We start from the raw sequence: 16310 nt of genomic DNA, 5'->3' as shown, positions 1-16310 counted from the left end.
GCCCAGCCGCTCCACTCTGATTTCAGGTAAAAATTATGATCACTTGTAGTTATGGTCATATAACCATATGTGAAAGCACAATGCAAACAGTTATCAAAAGAAAAAAGAAAAAGTAAAAAATGTCAGAGATTGAGGAAGGAAAGAGAGAAAGAGAGGAAAGAGAGGAAGGAAAACGGAAAAATATTTAGAACTCTCTTTAAACTCTTTCTAGAGTCATTGCAGTTTGCTCAGGAAAAAAAAGAGGCCTTTTTTCCTTTTTCCTTTGCCTTCTTCCTTTCCCTTACAGGCTATTTCAATTGACAGTGTTAGATCCTTCCCTTCTCCCTCATCCTCTCCCCCTCCCCCACCCCACCTCAGTCATAAAAAAAAAGAGAGAGAAAAAGAGGGGAAAAAACACAAAAACTCAAAAAGTTGGTTTATTACCACACCAAATAATATAAAAATATGAAGTCAAAAAAGGCAAACCAAAAAAAACACCACAAAAAACTTCCCCAAAAAAGGCTCAAAAACGTTTTCAAATCCGGAAAAGAAAATTCAACAATCTCAGTCTAAATCCGATCCAACATGGAGACACTCTCAGAAAAGAAAAAAGTCCCTTTAAAAAGCCAAAGATTTAAAAAGGAAATAATTTCTCTAAATATTCTTAGTCCGCCGCTCAATTATTTTTTTTATCCATTTTCTCCTCTTTCAAGTCTTGGGATGCTTTTAAACAGTCTAATTAATGAATCATCTTTCACCCCCATCAGCACATTTCCTTCCGCTCTTCCGTTCCAGAGCTGTCCCAACTTTGGCAGCCAGGGCTGGAATTTCCTGCCAAGAAAAAGGGCTTCTCCTGGATCAATATGGAACTTTGTGGTGTCCCCGAGATCCACAGGAAATGCCCTACATGATCACTGTCTCTTTGGGACAGTGAGGTCCAAAAAAACGGACCGTCCTCACAGGAATTCTTCGACTGCAAGTCTGGAGATCAAACTTGCATGTCATTTTCATAGCGTCAGCTCCGTCCCCCACACAATGTCTCCATCTTATTGACTCATTCAATTCTTTGGTTCTCATTCTCTGTATAGTTCATTACATCGGTGTCTTTTTGAATGAGTTGAAGTACTTCTTCCAAGTTGCTAACCAGTTGGGCTAAGATGCTGTTTATGAAATAGGCTATCAAATGTCTTTGTTTCTCAATTGTTGACATCAACTCTCCTTCCACTCATTTCCCATCCTCCTCCTGATGGTCTCTTACTTTTACTTTCTGTCAGCCTCTCCCCACATTGAATGTGGTTAGAGCTAAAGATAAAGGGCACACTTTACCTAGGGTACTTTCCCTCTACCTCTTTTTACGACTTGTTCGTGTGACCTCTTCATTCTTGTCAACTTTTTCAGATCTCCTGGCCTTTGTTTTATCAGATTATTTTTTTGTCTTCTCCAAGCCTTTTACAAATCATGATAGACTAAGGTAATGCTGTGCCAGGCCACAGCCCAGCCGCTCCACTCTGATTTCAGGTAAAAATTATGATCACTTGTAGTTATGGTCATATAACCATATGTGAAAGCACAATGCAAACAGTTATCAAAAAGAAAATATCATTTTATGGCCTTTAAGCCAATGATGTATTGTTATATACACTGCAGATACCTTGAAAAAAGAATATCTGCATTTTGCTTAAAGCTGGGATAAATTTAAGTAACCATTAGATGCTGAATTTTTATGTGTGAATATTAAAAATGAAATTATCCATTTGCAACATAAAGCATTACGTCTAGAATTCAACTATTTTGTTCCTAGATTGAATCTGACATTTGGAATGCTTTAGTAAACAACAAGGGGAAAAAAAGAAAACCTTTACACGGGTGATAAATTTAAGTTTGTGGACAGTATCCTGATTCTGGTTTAGAACAGGTTATAACCAGCCTGTAGACATATACATTAGCTTATGATATATTTAGGATTTTAAAATATGAGAGAGAAATTCAATATTCTTAAACATAGAAGGTTTGCAGGAATTTGGTATGTATAAATGGAGGCAGAAAATAAACACTCTGTGACTTGGTTCACGCATTGTACTAACCCAAGATGTGATTTGTTTGGTTCTCACATTCAGTGCTTGGTTAACTGAGCTATTTAGACTTGTAAACTTGGTTTATGGCTTAGAAATATTGAGCAATTCAGTTAATTATTTACTGAGACAGGCATTTCACTGCTTCATTTTCTTGATTTAGCAATATCCCTTGAAAGAATGAACATTACTCTATTAATGACTTTCCTGTCTTAATCCTTTTTCCAAGTAGAACTTATTGTCAACTTCAGTTCTAATTATCATTTCCTAATTTCCAGCATACTGATTAGTTTTTGCTTACCTCATTTAAACTCTTCTTAGTGCTCATTCTGGCACATTCTAAAGAACTGCACCCCAATGGAATGCAGGCAAATTCCTGTTTCTTATCTCATACTTCCTAGACAACTGACTTTACTAAACAATGTAATGACGGAGGGTCTTATCTCAGAACCTTTGCCTTAACAGGATAAAAAAGGGAGCCAGATCAATGTTCTTTTTGTGAATTCCTTAGATTTTGAAGAAAATGACCTTTTATAAACAATATTTAAACATCATTATTTTACTTCCTAAAAAAGTTTCCCACATCATAACTCAAGTTGGAGCTCCAAAAATTGGCTCAAAATGCAGAAGTTGTTTTGAACTTCTGCATTTTAATCTTTGCTCTACAATTGCTTTACTAAAAATCCATCCCTACAAACCCATTTTAGAGCTAACTGTAGCCAGATTTATACTGAGGTATAGGATCTCTCACTTTTTGGTAATACAGTATCATTAATTTAAGGATGGAAATCTTGAAGAAGGCTAGTACTGGCATTCTACTGTTAATGGGCAGAATTTAGCCACATTCTATTGTTTTTTTAGTCAGGAGGATCGGAGCATTGCATTTATTTGATAAGTATGCATTTAACTTTCCTATTCAAATCACTAGTAATAAATTCTTTCCTTTCATCTAAAACTTTGTGCATAGAATTAAAAATGAAAACCCAAAACATCTTCAAGTTATTTTAGTGGTTTCGATCTGGACAAGTGTTAATAATGACTATAATTTCAATAATGTTTAGACCAAATATCCAGCCATTCAGCTTTCCCTGTTCTGTTATGCTCCGGATTCCCAAAATTCTGAACCAATATACACTTTGAATATACCCACCTTATCTGGGAATTGAAGGCCCAGCACATCTGCAGACAAATCTAACAATTTTAAATTCTTCAACTCAAACAAAGGTTATTTACAGAATACTGTAATTGTCCTGTATCTGCTACCTTGGCATCTCATTCAAAGACTTATCAATTTCACAAAGGCAAGGTGCTATTGTCTTCCATGGTAAACTTTGTTATGCAGAGTACAGATTACTGAGTAACCTTAAACCAGTGGTTGGCAACCCGCAGCTCTGGAGCCACATGCAGCTCTTTCATCCCTCTGCTGCAGCTCCCTGTTGCCGGTTGGCTCCACAATTGATAGGGCTTTCGGTTAGGACAGGTAGAGGAAAAAGGATGCTGCGCTAGGAGGAGACTCTATGATGGGGGAACTGGACTTCCGGTCGGTTCCAGAATTTAACGGGGGGCTTCGAGTTAGGACCTTTGTGGCTCTTTGAGTGTTTAAGGTTGCCGACCCCTGCCTTAAAGCAAAGAGTAATATTAAATCAAAGAAATTAACACATGAAAATCTAGATCTAATTCACACCATTGCCACTATAGTTCTGTGCCATTCTATTCTTGGAAATCAACCTTGTTTACATCTCATTCAAACATTGCTTCATAGTTTATATTTTGCTCTTTAAACTCACCTCGTTCTTTTGAGAATCTCGTCAACTTTTATCAGGGATGAAATCCAGCAGATTCTGATAGGTTCTGAAAAACTGGTAGTGGAAAGTTTGAGCAGTTCGGAGAACCAGTAGCGGAAATTTTGAGTAGTTTGGAGAACTGTCAAATATCACCTCTGGCTAGCCCCAGAGTGGGGTGGGAATGGAGACTTTGCAATATCCTTCCCCCAGGAGAAGGGAGGGAATGGAGACTTTGCAGTATCCTTCCCCTGCCATGCCCACCAAGCCGCACAATGCCCACCAAGCCACATCCACAGAACCAGTAGTAAAAAAAATTGGATTTTCACCATTGAATTCTATCCAGCTGTTGGAAGAAATATCCATCTGGGTTCAGTTCCAAGTGGGGACAAAGACACTGGAAACATGGAGGCTGCTTGGAAAGATGGTTTAATGGTGGTCAGGATCACATGGCTTGAGTTCCTGAACAGAAAAGGGCCTGAGATCCTGTGTGCTCCCTGGTTTTATGATTTTTCTGAGCTTTGACCTTTCTGGGGCACAGGAAGAGTATCCTGATTGGTTGTCAGACTCCCAGGGGGTGGGGGTCTTAGCTAGCCTTGCTGGCTGTCTCTCAAGCTTGCTTGAGCCTTGCCATGTGGTGAGTTTCAGTTGTATTGTGTTGCAAATCATGGGGGGATTGAGTGAGCTTGGTTGAAGCCTTAATTGCCCATTGACAAAGGTGGGGAGAATGAGTGAGCTTAGCTGAGGCTTTTAATGGCCCATTGACAAAGGTGGGGGGGAGTCAGGAAGTTGCAGGGAGCTCCTTTGTCTTTAAAATATGTTTCTCCATTTCTCATCCAGGAAGGTATAATATTCTGCTTTTAAAATATTTCCTAGAATATTTCATTCTTCTAGGAGGGGTGGGTGCTAAATTCCTACAATCCCTACTTTTTTTTTTTTTCAAAACGTGAGTTTTGAAACATGCTCTTGGCAAAATTAAAATTGATCAAATCAGTGGGTGCTTTTAATTTTCCTGATGCAAAGGAAGCCATTGATAGAGACAACAGAAAAAGATTCCTTCAGTGGCTCCCAAAAGCTTTCAACCATGAAGGTCTAGCAGCCAGGGGAAAAGTTCTGGTAAGAATTTTACAGTATCCAATTTTCTATGCCAATTAATTTCAGCTGTTAGATATCACTTTCTGAGAGCTTCCAGTCAGGTCAAGCACACATCCCAAAATTTTCACAGCCATGGTTTTCCTTTAAATTACAGGCTGCCCATTTCAAGGGTTGGTTACTGAACCTGCCCTAGCTCTTACTTTAGTCTATCCAAGATTTTTTTCCAGTCCAAATTGAGGTTAATCAGTGTGCAATCCAGGCTTTTCCTTTCTTCTTTTTTTTAAAAAATTACACACAATGAGCCCTGGGACTTCTACTCATGAGACCACCAGTGCAACATATCTTGCTTTACTGGGCAACTGGGCAGCATCATTTGTGGGTCATAGTCAGGGCTTGGGTTTTGGATATCACTTTCTGCTATCTCTTCAAGAGAGGAATTGCCTGAGGGGATGCCTCCCCATGGAATTAGCAGGAGATCTGACTCCTTGGGCTTTTAGTGCCACAGAGCAAAATCAACCTAAAAGTCTTGTGTGGAGGTAAGTGAAGGAATAGACTAATTCTGAATGGTGTGTCTCTCTGTGTGTGCCTGTGTATGCAGCTACTTTTACAATACAGGCAATACAAACATTTTGGACATATTTCCCTCCCACCAGACAAAAATCTAACGTGTTCAGAACTTGCTGTGGTAGCCACTCAAATACAATCCTTACATGAGTACTTTAGACTGATTACAATGTAAATGAGACAAGACAGAAAACCTTACAATGAATTTCCACCCTTCCCCATAGTCTTTCCAGTTGTCTTCTGGGAATTGAAAAGAGTCTTTTAGTCTTTACTTATACATCTCAGGGTCCTTTCTTTCATATCTTTTGGGTGGCATGCTTGTTGGTCAGTCAGGTTTGGAAAGGTCTGCTCCAATCTGGTTGCTATGATGACTTTCAGTGGGGGCTGGACTCAATTCCTGGCTCCAACAAATGGAAGGTCTCCTCTGGGGGCAGCATCTGGAACCATGTGCTCTGCTTCCAGTTGCAGAGTCATCTTTTCAGGGCTGAAAGACATTAGAACAGGATCTCCTCCCCACTTTTGTGGGTAATCTTCTCAGGAAAGGCATTGTAACAGGATTAAAAAAGGAGGGGGGTAGATATCTTGCAGGCAGAGTTTGAAAAGAAACAACACATCAATATTGCAGTTACTAAAAGATAATGCAGTTTCAACAAAATGCAGTTTCAACAACTGATGAGAAAGAAAAAAACTTCACATACTTCAGGAAGAGGATGAACAGGTAAAATCATTTAAATACACAGTAAATGCAAGACTGATTTTTTTTTTCTCTTGTAAGTGAACTTAAAACGTTTCCTCATAAACTTGAGTTGTTACTTTAAGATAAAGAGGAGGAGAAAAAAGCAGAAATGAAAAGTTCTGTACCCTATTCCCGGTGGCCACACGAAAATAGGGCAAAGGCTTTCTTTCTTTTCTCTCTCTCTCTTTTCCCTATTTTATTGCTTCAACCTTTTGTTTTTGTTTTTCCCTAACAATTTAAAATTCTTGTCTCTAGAGATCAGATACATTTTACAGTTACAATTACTTCAAGGGCCCACAAAGACAGACATACACACATAAAAACAAGGAGGACAGAGAGGAAAACAAAACTCTGAGATTTACACACACACTGATCATTCCCGCCATAAATCTCAGTTAAATTAGGGAAGGCACAAATCTTAACAGACAGACCACGTGGTTCCATAGAAGACAGAGAAAGAGACAAACAAACAAACAAACAAAACAAAAACCCAAACATTCCTATTTATATATTTCCCTTTTCTTTTAAGTACCTTTATTTAGCCAAATTTGTTTCCTATTCTCATCTTTATTACACAATTTCCTCAATTTCTTTTTCCGCATACCAGGTAAAACTGGCAGCCTCCGGGCACTCCAGGCCCCCAGCAGGTTTTCCAGGGGATTTCCCTCCACCCTCGAGCTACTGCTTCCCATGTTTCCCTCTCCGATGTGAGGTTTTATTTTTCACTTTGGCCTAGCCGGGTGGATCCTCCTACAATTTTCAGAAAAAAAAGTTCTGGGAAGGACTTCGACTCCCTTCTGTCGAAGTATGGGCACCTTCCTGTTAAGGGAGCTTCCAGTTTGGATCAAAAAAAAGTGATCCCAGAGGACCTACTGCCCTGCCAGTAGGTACGAGCACCTCTTCAACACTGCTTCCTGCTTCCTTTTTTGCATACCAGGCAAAGCTGGCAGCCTCCGGGCATCCAGGGCCCCAAGCAGATTTCCTGCTTCCTTTTTTTTTTTCTCCTTTTCTCCTTTTTTACTCTCTTAATTGCTTCATTCACACTTACTTTCCTCTCGCTCGGCTTCCGTTCCCAATAAACACAAAGTTCCACGTTTGGCTTCCCCCCCTTGCTTTCTCTATCCTACCGGTGGAGCTAGCAGTAGGCAGAGGTGCGGCTAGAGGTTGCTCAAAGAGGTGGAATCAGACTGTTTCCTTAGGTGGAATCCCACACACACACTTCCTCCTTCCTTAACAGAAGGTCCTGTGCTCTGGCAAAACCCCCATGCTCTCCAGACTTTTGGTCTTTCTGCGGTTAGGAAATGCACAGAGGATGCAAGATCCAGCTGTGATTGGGAGCAGGGCTCTCTCATTCACACACATGCAGGCATACACATATTTCCCATGCTTTTCCATGCTTTTAAAATTAAAATTTAGAGGTACTCACCTTCTTTCCAAGCAGTCTTTGAGCTCAACACTCAAAACCCCTTTAAAACCTAGTTCCAAATGGCCAAGGTCCAGGAAAACTTACCCACAGACTCAATGGGTCTGCTGCTAGCAAGGAGGCTTACCTGGGCCAGGTCCATTGGTTAGGTTAACAGAGTCCCATCTGCGGGTGCCAATTGTTGGAAGAAATATCCATCTGGGTTCAGTTCCAAGTGGGGACAAAGACACTGGAAACATGGAGGCTGCTTGGAAAGATGGTTTAATGGTGGTCAGGATCACATGGCTTGAGTTCCTGAACAGAAAAGGGCCTGAGATCCTGTGTGCTCCCTGGTTTTATGATTTTTCTGAGCTTTGACCTTTCTGGGGCACAGGAAGAGTATCCTGATTGGTTGACAGACTCCCAGGGGGTGGGGGTCTTAGCTAGCCTTGCTGGCTGTCTCTCAAGCTTGCTTGAGCCTTGCCATGTGGTGAGTTTCAGTTGTATTGTGTTGCAAATCATGGGGGGATTGAGTGAGCTTGGTTGAAACCTTAATTGCCCATTGACAAAGGTGGGGAGAATGAGTGAGCTTAGCTGAGGCTTTTAATGGCCCATTGACAAAGGTGGGGGGGAGTCAGGAAGTTGCAGGGAGCTCCTCTGTCTTTAAAATATGTTTCTCCATTTCTCATCCAGGAAGGTATAATATTCTGCTTTTTAAAATATTTCCTAGAATATTTCATTCTTCTAGGAGGGGGGTGGGTGCTAAATTCCTACACAGCCATGATATTTTCAGTTTTTCCCTTTAACCCACAACTCTTCCCTCACATACTGTACAGTAGTTATTTTGCAATTTGATTCTTATTCACTCTTTTTCTATAAAATAACCACCTAAACATATAAGTTAGTGGTTGTTGTCCACTTCTGTATTCAATTCACATTCTTTCAGCAGCCATAAATTTTTTACTTTTATTTCTTCCTATTTTTACTAAAAATACTTTTAGATACCCAATTCCAACTGCTTTTAATTCACCTTTATGTTTCTTCTACCATTCCCAACTCTCACTTATGTATAACATAGGCAAAATAGAGCTGATGCAAATAGCATTGATGGCAAACCTTTTAGAGACCGAGTGCCCAAACTGCAACCCAAAACCCACTTATTTATCGCAAAGTGCCAACACGGCAATTTAACCTGAGTAATAAAGTTTTACTACCTAAAATAATGATAAACAACACAGAGTTCAGCTGATTGTTCTAAGAAAAACATGATAAATGATAAACCTAATCTTGCGTAGCTTCTTCTCTGATAAGATTACGCTACTAACCAGAACATACAAACATTTGCTAGACCAATTCTTGAATACAGCTCATCTGTCTGGAACCCATATTGGACATTAATACAACTGAGCGTGTCCAGAAATATTTCACAAGAAGAGTCCTCCACTTCTTGCTCGCAAGAAAATACCTTATGCCACCAGACTTGAAATTCTGGGTTTAGAACATTTAGAACTACGCCGCCTTCAGTATGACCTGAGCATAGCTCATAAAATCATCTGCTACAATGTCCTTCCTGTCAATGACTACTTCAGCTTCAACCACAACAATACACGAGCACACAATAGATACAAACTTAAAGTGAAACGCTCCAATCTTGATAGCAAAAAATATCACTTCAGTAACAGAATGGTCAATGCCTGGAATGCACTACCAGACTCCGTGGTCTCATCCCAAAATCCCCAAAACTTTAACCTAAGACTGTCTACTGTTGACCTCATCCCATTCCTAAGAGGTCTGTAAGGGGCGTGCATAAAAGCACCAGCGTGTCTACCGTCCCTGTCCTAATGTTCCCTTTAGTTGTATTCATTTTATGTATTCAATTTATGCTTATACTATACATATTAAATAATATATATTTGATAAATAAATACAATAAATAAATAAATAAATAAATGCACTTTTATGCCCCTTCATTTTTTTCTGCTTTTGAAATATTACGTTTAGCTACAATAAAAAAGAAAAATTTTAGTAATATCATTTCTCTCTTTTCCTCCCTCTCTCTCTTTCCCCCATCTTTCTCCCTCTCTTCCCCTCTCCCTCTCTGTTTCTCTCTCTCTCTCTCTCTCTTTCCCTCCCTCTCTATTTCTCTCTCTGCTTCCCTCTGTTTCTCTCGCTCTCCCCCTGTGTGTGTGTGGGGGGGGGGGAAAGAAACCCCTGAACTGGTGCTGGGTGGTGGGAATGACGTGCTCATATGGCGGATGTGGAGACGGGCATCCCAACACAAGCAGCTCTGCAGGAAAAGAAACTGCTTTTTTTTGCCATGCCGAGCCGACACAGGGTCCCATTGTGGCTCCGTGTCGTAATGGGCTTCAGGAGGAGGATAGGACCCCGTCTCCCCCATTATGAAGTGTGCGAATGAAAAAGTTCACTCAATCAATTCCAACTTCGCAAGATCTTTTTCTTTTGCGAGAAGTTGGAATTGGTTGAGTGAAACACAATGGAGAAACACAATTGGAGCTGGGCTGGGGTGACTGCGAGCATGCCCACAGAGAGGGCTCTGCTTGCCGTGTCTGGCATCTGTGCCATAGGTTCGCCATCACGGCAATATAGTGTCCTTTCTGCTTCTTTGATAACCCTTCAACCTCACAAGAAATTACATAGGAACTTTCCCTTTCTATTAGCAGTTCCATATCCTAAAATTTCTCCAGCTATTTTCCTGTATTTAGTAAATATTATGGCAACATTATGACATTATTGCTCTAAGACAGTGATGGCTAACCTTTTTGCCATCACATGCCAAAAGTGGGGAGAGCATGGGGGGATCGCATGCATGCGTGCCCACATCCATAATTCAATGTGCCCGCCCCCCCACGCATGCGCACGCAACGCCCCGCTTTTGGCACGCGATGGCACGGTGGGCCCAGTAATCCCATTTTTTGCCCTCCCCAGGCTCCAGAGGCTTTCTTGGAGTCTGGGGAGGGTAAAAACGGCCTCCCCTGCCCCAGGAGGCCCTCTGGAGGCCAGAAACAGCCCGTTTCCTAACTTCCGGTATCCCCGGAAGGCCCAAAAATCAGTTGGCTGGCACACACGTGCGTGCTGGAGCTGAGGTACAGCAACACTCACGTCCTTACAGATATGGCTCCACATGCCACCTGTGGCACACGTGCATAGGTTTGCCATCACAGCTCTAGGATGTTTTTGGCAAAAATATAGAAGTTTTAATAACACTCCATTTCCCTATCAGACAGAACCACTTTGGTCTTTGCTAAAGTGGGGAATATGAATCTGCTTAATCTATCATACAGTCTGTCTCACATTTGCTGCAAACCATTTGAGTATGCAGCTAACAACTAGGGCATCATCTGCACACATAAGTGCACATACATTTTATCTACAAACACATATCTACCATCACAATAATTTCTTAGATAATTTAACCAGGAATACATTAAATAATTAAAGGGACTTCACACATCGTTGCTTTACTTCCTGCTGAACATTGAGTCATTTCCTAAATGGTTGCATTCTGTATCAGTTTAGATTGCACTCTCTGTTGTCTTTTTGTAGGTTTTAATTTTGGTTATAATGGTTGAATTTGGTCCTTTTTAGCTTGTGACACTGAGTGTTACATGCGAGAATGGCAGCCATATAAATTCAATAAAATAAATAAGCATTCTATTTATTCCAGCGAAGGGTTTCAAATTTTTTTACTACCGGTTCTGTGGGTGTGGCTTGGCAGGGGAAGGATACTGCAAAATCCCCATTCCCTCCCCACTCCAGGGGAAGGTTACTGCAAAATCCCCATTCCCTTTCGATCAGCTGGGACTTGGGAGGCAGAGAATAGATGGGGGCGGGGCCAGTCAGAAGTGGCATTTACCGGTTCTCCAAACTACTCAAAATTTCCGCTAGTGGTTCTCCAGAACTGGTCAGAACCTGCTGAAACTCACCTCTGATTTATTCTCATATTTACTCACTTAATATACCACTTTCACTGCATTCAGCAACCAGTCTTCAACTCTATGTTCATTCCATAATTCAAATGTATTTACTTTGTCATACACTTTCTCTTAACAAACAAATGTACACTTTTTTTCTCACAGTGAATGACCTACTGAAGATAAAAAATCTGTGTACTTCCCCTGTCTGGCATAAAATGGCATTGTACTTCCCAATTTTGCATATTTTCCACATCCCTATTCTCCTTTTTATTTGTTAATCTCTTGTAGCTTCTGCTTTTACTCTTGTCACATCCAAATAATTAGGAGATGCAGGCAGTACACTGACAAATATTCAGTATACTGGTGGTTGCTGTATAACGAGATACAGTGTAACAAAAAATAACTCTCATCTTTTAAATATAATGAATAATTTGTGTGTTCACAAAGGTACTCCCAGAATACTTTTCTAAATTTAATTATTGTTGGTCTGTATATTTTTCTATTGGAAAAATAAACAATAGAATAATAATATGATGTACAATGCATACATTTTTAATGTGTTGCTTAATATTTCTAATTGGGCCATGGGAAAATGTTTTATATCGCTGGGTGACTTTGGACCAGTCATTTTCTTTCAGTCTGGCCCACCTCATAATGTTGTTGTTGTGAGGAAAACAAGGAGTGTTAGATATGTTTGTCAGTCTATGGGCCCCTTGATGCTATCTGAGGTTGATTGATTTCTTGCAGATGTTTCATTAGGAAACAAGGTAACATCATCATTGCTAGAAGATAATGAAATTGCTCTCAAATTGCCCTTTCAGTATTGATGTGAATAATCTTGATCATTCCTTGATTAACTGTTGTTTACTGTTACCTTGTTTGTTTTTATGTTGGTAGTTCCTTAATTGGAGTATTATCTACTTCTTGATTGTTGGTTTAGTATTAATTTTGGTGTTTATTTATTTTTTTATTTATTTTATTTGCATTTATATCCCGCCCTTCTCCAAAGACTCAGGGCGGCTTACACTATGTCAGGCAATAGTCTTCATCCATTTTGTATACTATATACAAAGTCAACTTATTGCCCCCCAACAATCTGGGTCCTCATTTTACCTACCTTATAAAGGATGGAAGGCTGAGTCAACCTTGGGCCTGGTGGACTTGAACCTGCAATATTGCAAGCAGTTGCTGTTAATAACAGGCTGCATTAGCCAGTTGAGCCACCAGAGGCCCTAGTGTTAATGTCTGCTCATCAGCTGACTGCTGGTAAGAATATCTTTTTGTTTCCTTTTTGGCTTTTTGATTGTCTCTTTTGATTGGTAGGTGGATGTTATTTATTTCTATGTGCGTATTGATGGCTTACTTGTCTGACTGCAGACTTCCATGAATTCTCTAATATTTTTTAGATTTGGCTTGGTCTAGGTCCAGGATGCTGTTTCCCAATTGAAACTATGGTTAAGTCTGTCCATGTTTTGCTAAATTAAGGGGTTTTCATGTCTTCTGACTCTGGTTGCTGTTTGTGGATGCTCTTCACAGGTCTTCTCACCCTTTCTCCTACATAGTGGGCGTTAACAGTCCTTATGCTGTAAATGACTCGTTTGGATGATGTTGTATTGATGATCTGTTTCCTTTTTTGATGTTCAGGGTTGCACAATGTGTTTCTGCACATCTAAATAGGGTTGTTACACAGCTCTTGTGGGAGATTGGGTCGTTACTTTAGTGGAGCACTTAGTTGGTGTGGGTAGTTTTACGATAAAACCTGTGTTTTTAATTTGCCATCACTGCCTCTGCTGATGAGGCTATCCAGGAAGCATGTTGTTTTATTTTTCCCTTGTTTCAAATGTCCACACTAAGCTTAGGCAAGAGCAAAAAAAACTACTAAGGGGTTCCTGGTGTTCTCTGTGCTTGTTTTCTTACAGATGTTTCATTAGGCAAACTAGGTAACATGATCAGTGGTCAGAAGCACTGGATGATGTTACCTACTTATTTATTTATTAGAATTTGTCATACAAAAACGAGAACAAGAATAAAAGAAAAAATACAATGACAAGATGATAGGCACGTTAGTGCACTTATACACACCCCCTCTACTAACAACTTAAATATGAGGTAAGATCCATGGAAGTCAATTTGTAACTGAAACTATGAAAATTTGTAGCTGAGACAACTGGATCAGGTAGAGCATTCCAGACTTTGACAACTTTATTACAGAAATCATATTTTTTTACAGTCAAGTTTAGAACGAATTTTAAGTGGTTGGTTGTGTGTGTATTATTGCGATTAAAACAAAAAAAAAAGTCATTTATAGGTAAAGCATTACTATGTATAATTTTGTATGCAATATTTTGGGTAATGAAATGTCTGCAAAAAAACAAGCAAGCTCAGAGAGCATCAAGGACCCCTCATTTCAATCTGAACTACCAATATTGTCCTTTATTAAAAATTAATGATTTAATGGGAGTTATATCAATGATAATGAAAAAGCACATGCACAGAGGGAGAAAGAGAGGGAGAGAAACGCAGACTTATTTGTGAAATTTGTGCATATGGGACAGGGGCGGGTTCCAAATCCCGTTGCTAGCGGTATGCTCGTGCGCGCTCACATGCACTTGCAGCGCTTTTGCACATGCGCAGAAGCATCCAGGTGGTTGGGCGGAGCCTCCTGCCGCTGCCACTACTGGTTCGCCCGATCCGGTGTGAACCGGTAGCAACCCACCACTGATATGGGAGTTATATCAACGTTGATGCACAAGCACACACACACACACACACACAGAGGGAGAAAGAGGGAGAGAAACTGCAGCCTTATTTGTGAAATTCGTGCACATGGTTTTACAGGCCATATAATCTAAGTTTATTTTCGGGTTAATGTCTCTTTGTCTTCTGTACACGACACCAGCCAGAGCATAGACAGCCTAAAATAAACAGGGCAAGCTTGGAAGATGCGGGGAGACCTGGCCCAGAGAGTCGACTTAATGGATAACGTCATTGTAGATGAAAAACCGCCCGCATCCTTTTCAAAACTCCGAAAGTTTATTTCGAAAGTCACTCCACACCTATCTTTTAAATTATAGTCTTAAAACTCCCCTTTTAAAGTTTAATTTCCAGACCCCCTCCCACCCCGGTCTTTCCCAACCCCCAAGCCCTTCCAACACATTATGGAGACACGCGCCCATTTAGCAGCTCTGCAAGTTCTCCGCCGAGTCCCTTGCAAAAAGCACCCAGCGCGCCCCTCTTCCCGCGCGCCCCTCGCCGGTCTCCTTTAACTCGGCGGCGGAAGCGTGGCGGTGCGCGGGTCCCGCCGTCCAATGAGTTTGTGCAGCGCATCCTCCGGCTTGGCCGAGCTGGGTCCGTCACTTCCTGCCCTAGGAGCCGGCACGACTGAAGCCGAGATTTTGGGCAGAAGGGGGGGCGGGGACGTTGCGTTGCGTCCGCCACCAACATGCCCTTTGATTTCAGGAGGTGAGTGCGGCGACCCCCGGAAAGGGGTGTGCGAGAGCGAGACCCAAATGAATGAAAGGCTCCCCGGCGCCCGGGCAGCGTCCGGGAGACTCTCCTCCCATCACGCCCCTTCGATGCTGGGATCAAAAACGGCGACCTTTCCCAGTGGTGGGTAGCCCCGATGCCCGGCATGGAAGCGTTCTTCACTGCACAGAGGGGAACGTAAGAGGAAGCGGGTGTTGAGCAAGCCTTAGTAAATTGGTGGGGTTGGTAGAATCGAGTGGTGCCTGTGGGAAGAAAAGAGGCACGTCGCGTGGGTGGCTAGCTGACCTTTTAGCCCCGTGGTTTACCTTCCACCCGCAAATATGATGATGGAAGTGGGAGTAAGCAGGCACGTGGATCCAGGGGTGGATCTGGCTTGAAGAAAGAAACCTCTGATTTCCAGCGCAATTGGCAACCCGAAGGGAAACCTGGGCATGACTAGAAGTATTAGAAATGGCCCATTTGTTTCTGAGTCTTGTCTCTTGAGTTTTATTCAAAGTTTTGGCTACAGGTAGTCCCCGACTTACATCAGTTCGCTTAGTGGCCGTTCTAAGTTAACAACAGCACTGAAAACCTGACTTAGGACCATTTTTCACATTTATGACCATTGCAGCATCCCCCGCCGTGATCCCGTGGTTTACATTTGGATGCTTGCAGCACCCCGTGGTCACGTGATTTACATTTGGATACACGACTGCAGTGTCCTGGAGTCATATGACTTCGGAGTCATATGACAAGCAAAGTCAATGGGAAAGCCAGATTCAGCGATTCACTTAACAAATGTGGCAAGGAAAGTCATAAAATGGGACAAAACTCACTAAACAAATTTCTCACTTAGCAACATAAATTTTGGGTCAGTTATTGTTGTACGTTGAGAGCTACCTGTATTTAGGATTTTGAAGGATGTGTTATATTGACTATCAAATGTCTTATTTCTATGCATTTCTGGCCAGGAATCATTTTAATTGGGTAAATCTGTATAAGATTGCATATAGAACGATATAGGTATGGGTTGTAAAGGAAAGCTGAATGAGCAAAAAAACTCATAACTCCAAGACACAACTGGATGCATTTGTATGCCATGCTAAGCCCTGATAAATAAACTGGAAAGCTAACATGGTGTACTTCCCCCCCAATTTCCTTTTGCTGCTATTTTTCATTTTCTTCTGATTCTATGTCCTTCATTCCTGTCTCCCCCCCCGATTGTTTGTCTTACCATTATTATTATTCAATTTTTATCACACTTTTTTATTGTGCTGCGAT

At 41.2% G+C, this 16310-nt stretch overlaps 1 protein-coding gene across 1 annotated transcript in view; it reads left to right on the top strand.

Moving 5' to 3' along the window:
- Positions 1–15056: 15056 nt before the first annotated feature.
- Positions 15057–16310, top strand: part of ERGIC1 (endoplasmic reticulum-golgi intermediate compartment 1) — an 84791-nt gene continuing 83537 nt past the window's right edge. The window contains exon 1 of the mRNA XM_058169435.1: positions 15057–15173. Within this exon, the coding sequence (XP_058025418.1) occupies positions 15078–15173 (96 nt within the window). The 5' untranslated portion in view covers positions 15057–15077. The remainder of the gene's footprint in view (positions 15174–16310) is intronic.

This window comes from Ahaetulla prasina, chromosome 2 (genome assembly GCF_028640845.1).
Source record: "Ahaetulla prasina isolate Xishuangbanna chromosome 2, ASM2864084v1, whole genome shotgun sequence".
Lineage (NCBI taxonomy): Eukaryota > Metazoa > Chordata > Lepidosauria > Squamata > Colubridae > Ahaetulla > Ahaetulla prasina.
Note: the sequence above shows the minus strand (reverse complement) of the source record. Positions and strands in the feature narration are given on the sequence as shown.